The sequence below is a fragment of the Chelonoidis abingdonii genome, chromosome 3 (genome assembly GCF_003597395.2).
Source record: "Chelonoidis abingdonii isolate Lonesome George chromosome 3, CheloAbing_2.0, whole genome shotgun sequence".
In the NCBI taxonomy this organism is placed as follows: Eukaryota; Metazoa; Chordata; order Testudines; family Testudinidae; genus Chelonoidis; species Chelonoidis abingdonii.
Genome location: NC_133771.1, coordinates 166,460,840 through 166,479,036, shown reverse-complemented (window position 1 = coordinate 166,479,036; position 18,197 = coordinate 166,460,840). Strand labels below are relative to the sequence as shown.

The 18,197-nt window shown below is 44.3% G+C and overlaps 1 protein-coding gene and 1 long non-coding RNA gene across 7 annotated transcripts in view; one reads left to right on the top strand and one right to left on the bottom strand.

Annotated features, from left to right (window-relative positions):
• On the bottom strand, positions 1 to 12,159 carry LOC116825596 (uncharacterized). Of its 6 annotated transcripts, none has more exons than XR_012655612.1 (3): positions 11,392 to 11,710; positions 9,489 to 9,655; positions 1 to 3,956 (listed from the first exon to the last, which is right to left on the bottom strand). It is a non-coding gene; the product is annotated as an uncharacterized LOC116825596 (long non-coding RNA). The 6 variants fall into 6 exon arrangements; XR_012655614.1 differs by having other exon boundaries at positions 1 to 272; XR_012655613.1 differs by having other exon boundaries at positions 9,494 to 9,655.
• Positions 12,160 to 12,210: 51 nt separating this feature from the next.
• The window catches only part of FBXO28 (F-box protein 28), a 38,239-nt gene continuing 32,252 nt past the window's right edge, over positions 12,211 to 18,197 (top strand). The window contains exon 1 of the mRNA XM_032781727.2: positions 12,211 to 12,471. Within this exon, the coding sequence (XP_032637618.1) occupies positions 12,256 to 12,471 (216 nt within the window). The 5' untranslated portion in view covers positions 12,211 to 12,255. The remainder of the gene's footprint in view (positions 12,472 to 18,197) is intronic.

Sequence of the window (18,197 nt, the reverse complement as noted above, 5' to 3'; positions counted from 1 at the left end):
TAGAGTTTAAATTTTATTTTGTAATTAATTTTTAAAAAATTACAGTTTTCTACAAAGCATCCTTTAAACATAGGTATTTAGCATAAATTATGTCCTGGAAATCATATCCACGTGATAAGTCATGACAGAGCTAGAATTCATTTTCAGGAACTCTTGACTCCAGTCTCAGCTCTGTGCTCAGTCCATTAAAACATGCTGTCTCTGTAGAAGAAAAACACCTAGGATGGAAAAGAGAACAGAAGACAGAAGAAGGCAGGACAGTTCACAGAGTGCTGAAGGGAACAGAAAAGACAGACATTTAGAAACTTGTTCCTGATTTTTCTTACATCTGCACAGGAGGAGCAAGAGTCCTGGCATATAGCAGGAAATGAACTGAACATATGGAAAGCTGCTCTGTTCTTCTGATTCTGTCATCTTCTCTAGGGCAGCCAGCTTGCTGCTGCTCAAGCACTTTACACACAGTGACACACAGGCATTACATATCTGCAGGATCATCTTGGCAAACAGAGAGATGCACAAATATTTGTCCTTAAGAGTCAGTAGATTTCAAACGTGGTGAAAAAGCTCACATAAAAATGTTTCCTAAATGAACAGTCATCTGAAGGGTGAAAGTGATTCTGGGAGACACATCTTTCCACAATCCCTTAATAATCAAATATTCCCTTACCATGTGTTTGTTATTATAGATGACTGTATTACTCCAAAGCATTTTTCATGGTATTAAGACTGCCTCTGTGGAAGACATAGGAAGGGTGTGCAGGCTTTACCACACATCTGAAATCATCCTTTCAGACAGGGCTAGTGCTCTGTCTGTAGCAATAGTAATTAAAAGTTCAAAGGCGAATTAGAAGAAAATTGCCAACTTTATTTAATAAGAGCTTAGCTAAACTGTGTGTATGAGGAAGGTGGAAAAGGTTCAGCCTATAAACACCCTAGTAAGACATTGAGTGGCAACAGATCCAACCAATCAAACACAAATTTTGAGCATTACATCATCTACTCAGACTCTCACTGGACATACCAGGAGGACATGACACTGTTTCTTAGCAACTTCTTGTGGCTGCTGAAAGCTGGCATTTACCTTTTCATGGGTGTTATTTACCACACTCCTCCCAGTTGTCTGATCAATTCTAGCCAATTTTTAAAATAATACAATAAATAATAAAATAAAACATTCTTGTCACAGATTTAGTCTATGTAGAGGCTTCTTAGTTCATTGAGTTCTGGTTGATACATTAGCCCTCTTATCTGCAAGCCTGAACAATCCTTTGATTTTTTTGGTTCAGTAACAATACATACATTTTTGTGTGATTATGGCCAAGATTCAGCATGTCTTAATTTAGAAAACTGTGGCTTCCTAGGACTTCATAGCTGTACAAATCACCATTCAAAACTTCATGACAACAGATCATCTTGCTCCAAAAGAATTAACCCTCTACCACTTGAGCTGCAGGATATTCTCCACTATCTTGTACTGTCAGTGTGGAGCATTGTGGGAAGGCTCCTGAAAGTCACTAACAGTCAACATGAACAACACAGTGTCTACACTGACACTGCATCGACTTTACCACATCAACCTTGACTCTATGCTGCTCATGGAGGTGGAGTTATTAAGTCAGTGTAGCTGGGCAGTTACAAAATTTAAATGTAGAACATTTCCATAGTTAGGTCAACGTAAGCTCCCTTGTGTCAACCTAACTCTAGTGTAGCCCAGACCTGAGTTTTATCTTTTCTACATACAACTAAAGCCCCCCTGACAAAGAGTTGGAACCCTCATCAAGAGGTGGGCATCATTTGCTTCAGGTTTAGTCCAGCCACTAGACTTCTCACTTCCACATAGCAATTCCTTTTAGGTCAGGGTCCCCACTCCAACAGAAGAAGGCATTACTAACCAACTTTGCAGGCACCAGACCAGACCAGCATGAAATGAATTGTCCACAACAATTTATTAATTCCAGGAAAGATCAGTTTGATGGAGCAGATCACTCCCCCCTTCAGAGAACCCTATGGAAGGGGGCTGAAAACTCTACAAGAGTTTTCAAGAAATTGTCCTCCAGTGGGAAGGAGTTTGTGGGTTGCAGAATGGACAGGATGGCAAAGCCTCCTCATCCTGCATATCCAGGGGTTCCATGAAGAAAAGAAGGTTAGATCTATGGAAGCTGGAGCCATCCTGCCTATGCCACTGTCTCTTTTCAGTGCTGGGTTTACAATGGCTCCTGTGGCTCTATGCAGCCGGGCCCATGCTCAGAAGAGGCCCAGGCCTGCTCCGTTTGCACTGCAACCCAAGACCCCGCTGGCTCCCCCTGCCCACCACTTGCTCCTCTCAGCCTGCCTGCCGCCTGGCCAAGGACTCCTCTCTGCCCATGCCCCTGCCCCCACCCCCTGCTCTTCTCAGCCCCCTGGCCGGACCCCAGTGCACCTCTGTCTCTGGGCCATCTCTGCTTCCCACTACCAGTGGGGCCCCACCTGTCTCCACAAAGCTGAGCCACCTGGGACCGGTGCAGAAGCCTGGCCAGTCTCAGCCAAGTGTATGCGTGGTGGGGAACGGTGTGGAGGGCCTGGCTAGGCCTTTCCAGGCAAGTGTGTTTTGAGGGACCCTGGCTGGGGCAGGTCCTGGCCTGGCTGATCACGCCACTCCTGAGGGGACGGAGCGATTCTCGGCCCTGGGACCAGGCCTGGCTGCACTGCCGACTCAGCCCGGCAGAAACAGTCACCTCCCAGCAGGGCTGGTGAGTGCGGCTGGGAGGCAGGGCTTGGGGGAGTGGGTCTGTGGGGAGTATGGGCGGGTGCTGGGCTGTAACAGGGCAGGGAGGATGTGCATGTGTTGGGGCACTAGGGAGTGGGGGTTCTGTGCAGGGTGCTGGGCAGTTGTGGTGGGGCTCTGGGCAGCGGGGTACTGGGCAGCGGTGGTGTTGTGCAGGGTGCTGTGCATTTGTGGGTGGGTCTGGGGGGCCTCCAGTCACAGGGAGTCAGGGGGTGTTGGGTGGGGGGGCTGTATGGCATGGCATAGGCCTGCCCCTGAGGGGAAAGGGAATGCTGGCACCACAGGACCGGGCAGGCCAGTGTGTGTCTGGCAACTGCCGGTTTGTAAATAGGGACCTTGCATTGGGGGCGTGGGGCTGCCTCTGCCATGGCTGGCCCCATTGCCTCTGGCTGGCCACTGGCTCTGAGGAGTAACCTCCCTGTGCCATGGTCCATTGCCTCCATGGGGGCCACAAATATGTTTGGCACTGGGCCCACAAAAGGTTAATCCAGCCCTGTTTGTGATGCTTTTCTGGCCCCCACTTCTGGCAGCATAGCTCCAGAAACAGCCATGGTTCTATTGTCTGTGTCCCTATGCAGCTATTCAGAAGCAGTAAAGGAAGGGATCCAGTAGAAGTTAATGCTTCTGGAATAGGTTGTAGAGAGTCCAAGGGAGGAGTGACAATGCAGACATGCTATCCCTCTTCTCTTCATACTCTTTCAGGAGGGATCCACTTAATATCAACCCTATTCACTTGCATAAGCAGAGGGGTGATCTGAGCTGCTAGTGGGTACCGGTTGTAACAGTAGCCACTGGAGTCAATGGAGATTCACCCCTATTATATAAGGGCCTAATCTTTTGTTGCCCTGACCCATGCCATATGGGTCCAAGAAATAAAAATCAATTTCTTTACCAGCACTCCTGCCTTTCATACTTTTGCTACACCTGGGACAACCTTATAGTTTCTGTTATTGAATGCATTCCTTCAGCATCAGATCTGTACCCTCAGTAAATTCTACATCTTCTCATCCTGCAACCTGTCATCTTCTTTAACTGAGTCCAAGTTGCTCAAGTGCATCTCTGCTGCTTCTCTCCACAGCTCTTCTAAACCTTTGCTGTATCTTGTCCATAATGTGTTGAAAAATCACAGCTAGGTTTTCCAGCTGGTTATACTGGGAGATAATCTCTTTAATATGCTGAGCCTGATTCTTGTCTTTTAGAAGAGAGAAAATAAGGAGTCAGTCTGTAGAAATGAATGGAATAATATCATGTAAAATTAGTAGATTCAGTGCAGATTCAGGCCTGGTGTTCTACATTTACTATCCAGCGCCACCTGCTGTTAAGTCTGTGTCATGTCTAATATGGTGAGCTCTTTCCCAGTTTTTCCTGGCGGCTGAGGATGCAGAGAGCTAGGAGAAGGCTGGAGGGTGGGAGGAAAGCGTTGCTGGAAGGAGAACGGTGGGAGGAGGGCTCAGTTAAACTTAAGAGTCTTGAGGCACAGCATTCCAAGGGTGGAAAAGTCCACAACATATTTATCCCTTTGTCTCCTTTTTCTCTGTTTGCCATGTCTGTAGGTGCCATTGTCACTTTCTTTGCAAACAGGTAAATTAAGAGATTTCACTGAACCACTGGAAAAAGAAAACCTGTATAATCCACACTGCTCTCACCCAGCTGATCCCTAGTGCTTCTTACAGGTATTGTTAATACATTATTTAGATGCTCAATTTTTGGTATCTAGATTATTTTAGAAAAAAAAAGTGATACTTGGCCAGATCACTCTCCTCACATAGACATTGTGGGAAGGACTAGATGCAGGGAGATTCTGTTTTTTTGATTGTGGTGGCAGAATTTGTCCCTCAGAAGGTAAGAGGAATGAGTTTACTGACTCCAGAATCTGCACCTTTTTGAGATCCATTTAGATTCCAGGAGATGGGCTAGGGGTCAGGGTCAGCCACAAAGCATGGTCTCTGCACCAGCGCTGCAGCCCCGTGTTACTCATCTGGTTACTTTTTGGAGCCAAATTCTTCTGGCCTCCATCACCCCAGAACCCTTCGTGGCATGCCTTGGACTGTATTAAATGGACACCATTAATTGTCAATAGGATGAATCTAGCATATCCAATTCCGAGCTCTTGCCCTCTACATATGGGGATCCTAGGCAGTGCAATGGACTCTCCATTTGGGTCTGAGGAGTATTATAGAGGTAACTGTTTAACTCCATATCTCTGTTGAAAGGGGAAGATCCTCTCTATGGGACAATTGAACCTACTCTCCTCAGCTGTAGTGCACTTTCTATTCCTCAACACATTGGTAAATACCTCACAATAATCTTTCAGTTATTGTGCTTTTGGTTGGACGGTTTGGTTTGGTTTAAGGATTTGTTGGATGGCCATTTGAAGCACTCCTGTGTGGTGTGTCATAAGTACAGATAAAAACAGGAATAGCTGTGTTGAAGATTATGCTGAATGAAAATCCAGACAGAAAATGGGACTCCATGTGACATTCTCACCCCAAACCAAACAAAAAGTGTTTTTCTCAGCAATTGGAATGGCCAAATCACACAATGTTATCACACCTGAAAGAGCAAAGGCTTGTCTTGTATTTTGTATTGTCATTTGCATCTGTACAAAGTGAGTATAAAATGCTACCGATCGGATCTGGTATCACATTAGACCCACTTAGCACTTATGTGAATGACTACACATCAAAGCAGCATTTGATTCTTTGGATCTTTAATCTGAAAAGTAAGTAGCAGTAAATTAGACTGAAGAACTTTAGAAACCATTTGTCTCATAACCTAGAAGATTATCTCTGTAAAGTGCCATGTGCTTCCATGGTGCAATGCACAAATGTCATAATGAGTAAGCTAATAGCTATTTACAAGTGAAGAGCCAGCAGCACCCAGAAACTACTGTAGAAACTTGTATAAAGCTAGGCTGTAACATATTCTGCTCTTGGTTTGATATTTCTGTGAAGATTTTAAATGGAGATTCCCTAAATGCAGAGGATGATTTGTCAGTACCACTACACACATACAGCACTCGTAATGAATATAGTTTTTCACTTCTTCCAACCTATCAAGAGATGAGTGAACTTCCATGAACCAAAGATTCTGCAAACTCTCTCAAAGTATTTGTTAGATTAAAATCCTAGTTTTCTCCCCATAACTCTACTCTCTGTAATTTAAAGCCATGGCTTTTTTCACAAGTAATTCAATATACAAATTAAACATTTTCCGAGTTAAAGAATGCTTATGCTGTGTATTAAGGACAGAAGAAATAAATTTCCCTTACGCCAACCCTCCCCTCCCCCACAAAAAGTTGGTCTGACACAAATGACTGCCCCGTATGTAGCATATATAGTGTATTTTTCCTCCCTCTCTCTGTTGCTTGCTTCTCAGTACTGAATTGTATTCACTGGACCAGATTCACTCTGGGGCCTATGCCAACTTCTCTCAGCACAGACCCTGGCAGAAGGCCCTGTGCAACAGAAAGTCTGTTTGGAGCAATTGTAGCAGTCCAAGGGAGCACAAAGTCCTTTCTGCCTGGAGGCACCATCCAGCCCCAGAAGTAGAGTTGACACTTGGCCAGTGAGGAGGAGTGGTTAGGCCAGCTGAGGAATGTGCTGAACGAACACATCCCTTATTTAGCCTCAGAGGGGTAGCCGTGTTAGTCCAGATCTGTAAAATGCAACAAAGAGTCCTGTGGCACCTTATAGACTAACAGACGTATTGAAGCATAAGCTTTCGTGGGTGAATACCCACTTCGTCAGATGCATGTCACAAAAGCTCATGCTCTAGTACGTCTGTTAGTCTCTAGGGTGCCACAGGACTCTTTGTCGCTTATTTAGCCTGTGACTGAAACTGCACACACACACTCCAGCAGAAACCACAAGGTCTTGATTGGCCACAAATTGGTGCTGAATGTACATCTGAGCTGAATATTCATGAGATGTGGAGAGCAACTTAATACTGAAACTTTATTCCTTTCCCCCCTACCTAGTGCCTCTCTCTCGCTCCCAAGCACCAGCTACCTCCCTTAATTCACATGAGCATTCCAATGAAGTCAAGGAAAGGAGACAGTGAAATCCATTGTTTCACAGCATACACGCACAGAAGTTAGATAAAAACATAAAATACTCTTGCTGGAAGCTTGCAACAAATACTACTTTATTCTTAGAATTCAGAACAGTAACAAGTAAGAATCCAAAATCAGAGAGAGAGAAAGCAGGCTGCTTCCTAAAAATGCAGAGGCACAGCTCATGCTGACCCTGTTTCTCACTCTAGCGTGGATGGCTACACACAGAGTGAATCTGATCACATGCTCCCCTACAGAGCCCTAGCAAAACCCCATGGAATTTAAAGTGCTAGATCACAATTTTAACACAATTTTCAGAATACCACAAAATCAATGAGTTTTGGATGCAAAAGAAATGCAGGATCAACGCCAAAATAATTTCCTTAGACCTACTCTACACTTAAAAATGAAATTATCATCACTCAATGCTGTGAACAATGTTGCACCCTGAGCACTACAGTAAAGTCAGCTTAACCCTCAGCGTGGATGCAGCTTGGTTAATGGAAGAATTCTTCCGTTGACCTAGCTACTGCTTCTAAGAGAAATGGATTAACTACATTGACAGAAAAAACCTTCAGTCAATGTAGGAAGCATCTACGTAAGGGCTGCAGGTTTGGATCCTTAGTTAATATATTCTCTTCATCAATTTACATATTCTCTTAATATATTTTCGTATTGACATATCCTCCCAGTGCTCATAACCAAATGATATTCTATTTTGGCTTCATGTTACATCAACTTACTAGAGGATCAGGAAAGGATTGTAATGACAGACACAGGAGATCTGATCCCAAATCCAGTGTGTAACTCTATTCTGGGTGGCTCGTACCTGCCACCCACAGATGATTGATGGCCTGTCTTTTTCTTAAACTTTGGCAACACTCAAACAGCTTATCATGCCAATAAAGCCCGATTCAGCTGATGATCATCAAAGGCATTTCCTGTCTGTCCTTTTTAGGGCCAAATTCTTTTCTCAAATACATTAATGTAAATTTAAAGTAACACGCGGAAGCCAAAGGAATTACTCAAGATTTACACCAGTGTAGCTGACAGAATAATTGGACCCTTATTGAGGAAATCAGGCAATCTTTTCCTGTTTTTGTGAATGTTCTAAGAAAAGAGGTGGAGAACGAACAAAAGCCATGTAAGCTAATACTTCCTCGTATTTCTCCTTCCTATTTCTGTAGATACTGCTTCACTGCTTTTCTGAGTCAAAGCCTCTTTAGCTAATTGTACTTTTCCCAGCACCCAGCACAATAGGGCCTCAATCCCAATTGCAGCCTTGGATATTATCATATTTACTACTAATAATATTAAACAAATTATAACTTCTTCTGTTGCACAGTATTCTCAGTTTGCCACATGCTTAGTCAGCTGGCATTGTTCTGTAGGCACGTTAATGGCTAGGCAGTTATACTTTGGTGTTCTGCAGAGTGAGTGTATTACTGCCTGTGTCTCATGCCATGTCAAGAGTCATTCACTATTGTATTCACTCCTTTGGACAAACAGATTTGATTCTAATCTTTTTTTGTATGTATTTTACATGTTAGGACTTGTCCACACCCAACTTTGCACCAGTTTAACTGAAACTGGTTTACTTAAACCAGTGCAAACCCCTGTGTGAACACGTATTTTGGTATAAGAGTGGCTCATTTGGTTCAATTTAAATCTGTTCCCAATTAAACTAATGTAAACCAACATAAGCCACTAAATCTAAAAAAAAAAGACTGAGGGTTGCATCAGTTTAATTAAACCAGTTTAAACACAAATCTTAATTAAGCTGGTGCAATTCTCACTCTAGAAAATTTTTGCTTCCAAATAAGAATCTTACTGTATCATCTGCATTCTTTTGCATGTTAAATGTCCTGGCAGCAGGAGTCACACTCAAGAGTTTAAAATGAATTGGACTGAACTATATTCTGTTTCTCTCCACACTAATTATATTCTGTATCAAATACTGCATACAAAAAAACAATGTTAAGAGAATGCTAGCGTTGCAAAGTTAAGCATTCAAAAATCAGGCAGCCAAGAAGAGCAATTATAGGAAAAGTTTGTTCAGTCCCTGCATTGGCTGGAGCATGCTCAGTTGCTCTGAGGGGATGGCACATGGGCAGTTCAGTTGGCATGGAGGGATGGAGTATATTCAGGGCAGATGAAATCTTCTCAGAATTCTTCTGTCAAATTCTAACAAGGCTAAGTGTGGGTGAACTGATATTTTTCAGAGGTTTATAACTTGGTCAAATTTGGCAGATTTTCACAGGGACAGCAAAAGCCACATCTCTGACACTAGGGCAGCTCCCATGCCAAATTTCATGTCCCTACTCCCAAGTATGGAGGCACTGTAGTTTCTTGAAGAAACAACTGCAAGAATTTTTTTTTAAAAACAAAACAGCCTGTTTTTCCCTAAACTCCTTCCTGGAAATGACTGAACCATTTTTTGCTGAATGTTTCCCAAAAAATTCAGTGTGACATAGACAACCATCATCATGTCACGACGTTGCATTAGCCCTGAGGCTATTGCAAGATTGTTTTAATGTCTTGCGAGCTCTGCAAACATCTAGACAGGTGACAGCTCTAGCAGGGTACAGAAAATATATCCTGCATCAACTGTAAACACTGACTGCAAAATCTGCTGGCCTATGATTTGGCATGCACTAAAACCTTTATTACCTTACATAATACTTCCAGGAGTTACTGCTGGGGTGATGGGCTCCAGAGTCTCTTACTGCGGTCTCAAATGGTAAACCACTATTAAGACTATATTGTGGATCATCTACTGATAAGGATGATGTGTGTTTTTCAAGATTAAACACTGGATCATTTACAAACTGACCATTCTAAAATATGATACAGAAAAAATAAAACATCACAATGTGAATCAAAATTTAAGATTCAGCATAGAGTCTGAGCTTTAACTCAGCAGACTAATTACTAATTATTTACAAAACTATATCTTAAAAACAAACTTTTCAAGTTAAGCATTCAAAACAATTAACAACACATTTATAACTAATGGAAATGGCTTTTTCTTCCTAATTTTGAAAACGTTAATGAGCTGTCTGCCTGAACTATATGTGCCAAGTAACAAACCTATTGTGAATCCCCGTAACTGGATTGAAATCATTTATGGTTTGTCTTGAAAAGGCTGTCAGATTCTGAAATTATAGAGGAAAAAAGAAGGCCTTGTTCTAATATTGGCTTGTAGTTTTAGACATTAATGGGGAAAAAATAAGGCAAAATGCCTCCAAATATGTACATGGCATATAATGTTCTGCTCCCAGGTAGGAAATATTCATTTCAGAACACATTTTTGGAATGCCATTATGATGATACACATAAAGGCTTTCTCATCGTTTCTCTGCTGCTCCCAAATTACTTCTTCCTTAGCAGAATAGTCCTTTGCGAGAGGCCAGTTCCCAGGATTGTCTTTGAAAATCATAGGTTAATCTCCATCCCCTAATCATTTACGTTAGTAACCAACAAACAACTAGTTACTTTTTCATTGTAGCAGGGAAAATCCACAGGGATTTTAGGTAGCTAAAAAGTCATTAGTTACAAGAACTATTGTGACATTTTCTAGGCCCAAAGGAAACTATATTCTAGGTCTTTTTATCCTAACCCATCCCTTTGGAGGGCCACATTTTGCTGTTATTTTCATGAAACTTCAGAGTTCTAACTGTGCAATTGAGAATGTGGTTTGTTCTGGCTATCCTTTACCCTCTATATTCTCTGGATCCATAGGACCAGCCTGAGAGCTGCTCTAACTTGGGACAGCTGGCTATAGTCCCCAAGCTACCATACACTCTAGCCATTCTCTGTCCTCACCCAACCCACCTCTGCCCCACTGGCTGCAGGAAGGATAACACCTAGACCAAATGAAAAACAAAGTGATGCTGCCACTTGGTTCCTTGCTGAGGTACACTGACACCTCGGTTCCCTTACTTGGGGTGTTCTCCTTGTCCTGGGCTCTTGCTACTACTCCTATTGAATTCAGGAGCTCTTGTGGTACTCAACTACTGCAGGCAGGCACCAGGAGCTCCTCTGTGGCTGCTAAAACAGCTCCTAGACCTGTTCCTCCTGAACACACCCTTTGGTTCTTGCTGCTGCCTCTCCTCAGAAACAGGGAAAGGACTCTGACCACGGTGGTAGCTCCGCTTGCTCCCGACCCTCCCCAGTTAGCCATTGGTACTGACAGGTTGGGGCAAGATGGTGATAGGCTCAGAAAGGTGCTCATACCGCATATGGGAACATGTTGCCAGCTGGGGACTTGTGAGTAGCCTCCACTCCCAATATGCTGCCTAAGCAGCACAAAGAGTGGATCAAGGCAAAAAACTCCCCATAATTGTGGGGCACTGACCTTTTGGAAATAGTATTTGTTCCATGTACGATCTGAAGAAGAGCTCTGTGTGACTCAAAAGCTCATCTCTCTGACCAAAAGATGTTGGTCCAATAAAAGATATTACCTCACCCACCTGGTCTGTCTAATATCCTGGGACCAACACGGCTACAACTACGCTATGTATTACTGTGATGCAAACAGTGACAATAAGAAGTGGTCACCCATTTGTTTTACATGCACACACAACCTTATCTTCTAACTGTGATGGAGCAGCAGGAGGCTGGAAGACCCCATGGATGTTCAGTCTCTCTCCAATTTCTTTGCAGGAGGCCTTGGGGCCAAAGACAAGGTGCCTGGACAGTTGGCAGTTCTGAGAGGCAGTACTGTTAGAGAAGCAGAGTGGTCCAACAGAGCCTCTTAGAGGAAGAGCCCTACAGAGGGAAGATGAGCACTGTCTTCAAAACCTGTGTGGAACAAACCTGGGGCAATACTGGAGCGATCTCAAATGCCCCCCCCCTTCAACAAGGGCATGGTGGAGGGGCAGCCCGGGGTATTTCAGCCCGCAAACGAACGTCTGCTGGCTGAGGGGTCTATCCACAGAGCCACCCCTTCTGTTCTCCTTCCTTGCCCGCTAGCTCGCTGTCTGTGGGCCTCACACCGTGAGCTCTGTGGGGGAGGCCCCCTCCTTCCTCGCCAGCGATACCCCACAGAACCAGTAGCTCCCTCGGGCTAAGGGGCGGGCTGATGTGCTGGCTCCCGAGGATCAGCTCAGCGTAGATGACAACCCGCTTCCAGCCTCTCTCACTCACCTATGGCCGCCCCGGGGCAGCTCCCCGCTGGGCGCTAGCGGCCGGGGGAAGGGGCTAGTCACAGAGTGGGGAGCACTGGGGTGCTCAAGGCGGCGCCCCCAGGCCGCTCCAGCGGCAGCACGGGGCCTGCAGGGGGATCAGGCCACTGGCGCCGAGGGGGTCACAACCCGGGACGGCCCAGGACACCCCCGCACACACAGGCGCCCCCAATGAGCGGCGGGTGGGGGGCGGAAGTGCTGTCACAGGAAGTCCCCCCCCAGCCGAGGACTGGAGGGGGACAGGGCCCAAGATGGCGGCGGTGGCGGAGGAGCGGCTCCTGTCGGAGGGGGAAGGAGGCGCCATGGGCTCGGCGCGCCTCTCCCCGCCCCCGGTCCCCCAGCTCCAGGGGGGCCCAGCGCCCTTGGAGCAGCTCCCTCAGAGCAACACGCTGGTGGGGCTGCCCATCGTGGCCATCGAGAGCATCCTCGGCTTCCTCTCCTACGACGAGACCAGCCAGCTCCGCCTGGTGAGGGGCCGGCCGGGGGGGCTCCGTCGGCCGAGGGGAGCTGGGCCATCAGCTCCTCCTGGTGGGGGGCGAGGGCGGCCGGGAAGGCAGCGCGGGGGAAGGGGGGAATATCAAACCAGGGCCCTACTGAACTCACGGCCCCGCTGCTGGCGCCCCCCGAGTCTGTCATGTCTGGCCCTGCTGCTGGGAGGGTTGGGGTGAAACACCCACCCCCGGTTTTGTCTAATGCAATTACTCAGGTCTGTCTGGAGGAAAAGGTGGTGGGCGGAAGAGGAGAGGGGCCCACTGTCACCATCTCGTGCAGCCTGATGTCGCCCGCTGGACCGATCTTACCTCAGTACTGTGCTGGAGTTGTGGGAAAGCCAGGCAACCCCCTCTCCCCCATCTTCTGTTCAGCAACTTCTTAGTTGAGGGATGCATTTGTCCTTTTTTCCTTCCCCCCTCGTCCCCCCCAAACCCCAAATAAGATCCCGGGTGTTAAGCCTTTTGGTTTATTTGCTTGGGGAGACATGCTATTTGTTTGCTCATCAGTTTCCTTACTTAATTGTTACATTCATCTCCTTTATGATTTAGTTGGGGAGTTGTCCTACTGTGAGCAGAGGGCTTTGGACTAGATGACCTCCTGAGGTCCCTTCCAACCTTGATAATCTGTGATTTTATGCTTTTTAGAAATGGTAGCATTATGTTCCAAGACTGTTCCTCCTCCGTGAGATGCTTCCTTGTGGGTTTAGTTTACTGAGTCCACATGTCCACTTATTATTGGTAGTACAGTAAGTGTACATGATGTATACAAAATGTATAGGAAGACAAGAACTTTGCTGCATAGAGCTTGGGTCCAGATCTACTAAGGAACTTAGGCAGTATAGTGTTCAGCATTGCAACATATAACATTTAGAAAATCACAGGAACAACACTGTGATCCACAAAGCCTGGGTTAGGTGCCTAGGCTCCCTGTAGAATGAATGGGGAGGGAGAAGCACCTTAATATGAGATCCACAAAGCCAGCATGCTAGACTGGGAGATGCCTAAGATAGCCAATGGGAGATGCTGACCAGAGGGGTGTGTACTAAGCCCTGCCCCTCTGCTAGAGATGGGTGCTTAATTCTAGGCTGCAGGGAAGTGCTTAGCTCTGCTAGCAACCTGGAGAAGATAGGTTGTCCTGCTTCCTGAACAGTGTGTGGGGCCTGAAACTAAATGGCTGGGGGATGTGGGAGGAGGACCTCCGTAATAACCTTTAGCCTAATGGTTAGGGCACCCACCCAGGATCTGTGAAACTCCCAGTGCAAGTCCCCCCTGCTCCTGTTGGGGGAGAAGATATTTGAACAGGGAGCCACTTCTCAGGTGAGTTGTCTAATCACTAGTCTATAGACCAGTAGTGGGCAACCTGTGGCCTGTCAGGGTAATCGGGTGGTGGGCTGCAAGATAGTTTGTTTACATTGACCATCTGCAGGCATGGCTGCCCACAGCTCCCAGTGGCTGCAGTTCACCGTTCCTGACCAATGGGAGCTGTGGGAAGCAGTGCAGGACTCAGTGCTGGCCACCACTTCCTGCAGCTTCCATTGGCTGGGAACGGCGAACCGCGGCCACTGGGAGCTGCAGGCAGCCATGCCTGCTGACAGTCAATGAAAACAAACTGCCTTGCATCCCGCCAGCGGATTACCCTGACAGGCCACAGATTGCCCACCACTGCTATAGAGTAATTTTAACTCTTTCACTGACCCAGTTAATATTTAATTGTTCATTTGTTTTATTAAAGTGTAACAACTTCAGTAGGAGAGATTGAGGAAGATCTATATCAAAATACTCCATTGCCTAGTAGTTAAGGCATTCACATGAGAGTTGCCAGATCCTAGTTCAAATCCCTTTGTCCCCCTCAGGAGGCGAGGGCACTTGAACTGGGGTTCTGCCACCTCCTGGGTAAGTACCCTATCTGCTAGGTTAAAGGTTTTAAGGAACGTTCTTCTTCCCTCCTGCCCCCCCCCGTCACCCGATTGCCTGAGGGGCCCAATAGGGTAGCTGTGCCCAGAGGTTGCCTACTAGTCTCTGGATGTGACTTAAGCAGCTGAACACCTTCTGTTTCCTGGCTTGTGAATTATTCTGGGGCCTAGGCAGGAGATAGGCATCTGAACCCTTACCATGAGGCAGTAGTGCTTAGGCAGGCGATAGGCACCTGAGTGCCTAGGGTGAGGCTGCAGTACACATGCCCAGAGGAAAAAAACTTAGATGCTGAGTGAGTTTAGGCATCTACAGGGCTAGGTGGCAGCTGAATGGGAGTTTTGTGGATTGCAGTGGCACCTGAAAAACAGGAGTTAGGTGCCTGAGTACCTTTGTGGATCATACCCCCACTGTCTTACTCAGAGAGACATACGTCAAGAGTTAAGGTGCAAAAAATGTGCAGAGATGTAACTGAGATCAGTGTACATCATGCTTGTAGTGTCTGAATAGCGAGGGAGTGTAAACTCTGAATCCAGCCAATAAATTACTGTTAATAAATTTATTGTGGATAATGAAGTAGAAGAATTAGGCAGCTTATGTAACCCTCGCTAAATTTGTGCGCCATACTGTTTCTATTTTAAGACCATGTAATTAGACTTCCTCTGTAACAAAACAAATATTAGAACTCTAATATTATAAACATATTTCTACAGTAATTTGGGCTACATTTCTGGGAGAAATATTTTACAAAATCTGCCAGTATTCTGAAGTGTGTTTGTCTGATTCTGATGTTAAATTGAAACTCCTTGAGACAGGGCTCCACTTCTGTTTATGCAGTCCCAAGCATGCTGATAATCAGTAAGTATTTTCCTCTAGGATGGATTAAGTCCACCAATCCTCACTAACGTATATGTGTGTTATTTTGAAAGTAGGCTATATTTCAGACCTGCCCAACTATGAAGAAACCTTAATAACAGCTTTGTATATACTACTTTGGCAAACTTCATTAGTATGGCTCATTATTAAAGAATGATGGTTAAAGTGTAGTCCTAGGACTTGTGGGATTTTGCTTCTAATTCTGCCACAGTCTTTGTGTGTGACATTGCCTGAGTAATATGACCTCTCTCTGCCTCAGTTTCCCTGTTTGTAAAATAGGGATGATATTTACCTCACTGGATTGTGAAGCTAAATGAATGTTTGTAAACATGCTGAGATTCTTGAATGAAAGCAAAGTGTTATATTTACCTAGCGGGACTATTTTGTGATAGTGGACTGATTTTATTGAGGGGAAAATAACACTTTTTTTTCCTTTTCTGGACTCAAAAATGCTTGGTTTACTAATAAGTTGGTTATTATAGAGGACGGCTGCTATCAGTAGAAGTGCCGGTGGAAGCCCTATTATTGGAATATTTAGAGTTAGGGTAGATAAACCATTAACAAATATACTGTAGGGAACAGTACTGCACTGGATGAAGGATGAACAAAATAACTCTGTGGGTCTATTCTGCCTTTAATTTTTGATGCAATGAAAGAGAAAAACAAATCCTTTCACCAAATAAGTTCCTCAGAAGGCATTTCTCTAAAGATAGATGCAGAGGAGAATTATTCCAAGAGAAAGAAAGTGCACACCTCTTTTCCAACCAGTCACTGACTTCAAGACTCTCAGTGTAAACACTTCTGGCTTCTACTCCTCCAGGAATGGAAATATATAATCATCTTCACTTTATCTGTTTGAGGCTATTTAAAGGGATCACTCAAAAAACAAAAACAGTTAATTAAATGTGTTCAATCAGCAACAACGTTGAATCCAGTAAAGAGGAATTATGCAAGTTTTTAGTGCTATATGGGAGCTGTAGAGCCAATTCTAGACAATGAGATTCCAGTGTTTATGTTAAATCTTTTAATTAGTTCCCCAGAATTCTTGTGGAGTTCAGGTACTAATCTGTCTTAAACTCTTCAATAAATGCTCAAGTCTAAGTTCAGAAGGAGACGGCTTTAAATAATATCAGTAGACTTAGTAAAGGCTTACCTGTTCCCTTCAGGCTGTAATTAATAGTGGAGCCAATTGTTTGACTACACTTGTGGTTTGTTATGAAAAATGTTATAGAGACCAGATAACCAAACGGATCCAAATTTATTGTCCAAAGACAAAACAGTACAATATGAAAAGGAGACAGATATATACCCTCCTTTCAGGAAGCAGTTCTGATCTCACAGTGTGTTCACCTTTATACCCACCAGTTTGTAACTGTTCCTTACTATAGTGTTCCGTATCTTGCTTATCTTTATTTGGATACTGGCATTCTAGGTACTGGTCTATGAAGGCACCTCCTCACTTTGTATTGGCGCAGACTATTACTGTATTTTGCCTTTGACAGTTTTCCTTTTCCTTTATGTAAAATGCCAAGTTGTACTATTCCTGGCATTGTGGGATATCAAGAGTGAACACCATTGTGGGAAAAACAGTACAGTTCAGGTGGCATATTCATCCATGCAATATTCATAGTGTGCGCTTAATACATACTGATGTGGTCTAATACGTATAACATACGTAGGCTAACAAGGCCCTGCTATCAGAGGTTCTTCAAACGTTCCCACCACAGAATCATTTTCAGTACAAGGCTCTACCTAACTCCCTGGGTATGTAGTGGCTCCAATTGCATATCTAAGTAAGAGAAGAATGAATGTGTCTGGTACTACACAGCATCTTGATAAAGATACCTTCCTGGGAGCAAGCAAGTCAAATGATACTAGTTAACCTGAGGTGCTCAAATCTATAATAAATGTGCATAATTTATAATAAATGGGACCAAAAGTAGCCTAGCTCTCTTACAGAATATTGCATTCTGACAGTAACGATGGGTTCTCAGAAGGAAAAAAATCTTTTGAAGATTATTGTAGAATCCCATATGCAATTTACCATCAGGACATCAATCAAGAAAACAGTTAAGTTACTAGGCATGCATTGATAATGCAGTGGTTGACTACAGACTTAGTTAATAATTAAAGAAGGATAATATAATTAATGCCAATTACTATGGGTTTATGGAAGATAGATCCTGTCAAACTAATTTGATTTTGTTTTGATGAGATTACAGGTTTGGTTAATAAAAGTAATAGTATTGATGTAGTATACTTAGACTTCTGTAAGGGGTTTGACTTGGTACTGTACAACACTTTTGATTAAATAACTAGAACAAAATAAAATTAACATGACATGCATTTAAATGGGTTAAAAGGTGGCTTAATGGACAGGTCTCAAACATTGTAAATGAGGACTCGTGGTTGTTTTTCTGATGAGATCCCATAGAGATCTGTTCTTGGCCCTATACTATAACATTTTTTGTCAATTACCTGAAAGAAAACAAAATAATCACTAATAAAGTTTGCAGATGACCCCAAAATTTGGGGGAGTGGTACATAATGAAGAAGACACGTTGTTAATGCAGAGCAATCAAGAGTCCTTGGTAAACTGGACTCAAGCAAATAATTTGTGTTTTAATACAGGTAAATATATGTATTTAGAAACAAAGAATGTAGGCCATACTTAGAGGACCGAGGACTCTATCCTGGGAATCTGTGACTCTGGAAAGGATTTTGGGGTCATGGTGGGTAATCAGTTGAGCATGAGCTCCCAGAGGCCAAAAGGGCTAACGCAATCCTTGCATGTATAAACGGGAATCTCAAGTAGGAGTGGAAAGGTTATTTTACCTCTGTAGTTTGCACTGTTGCAACCACTGGTAGAATACTGTGTCTAGCTCTGGTGTCCAGAATTTAAGAAGGGTATTGAT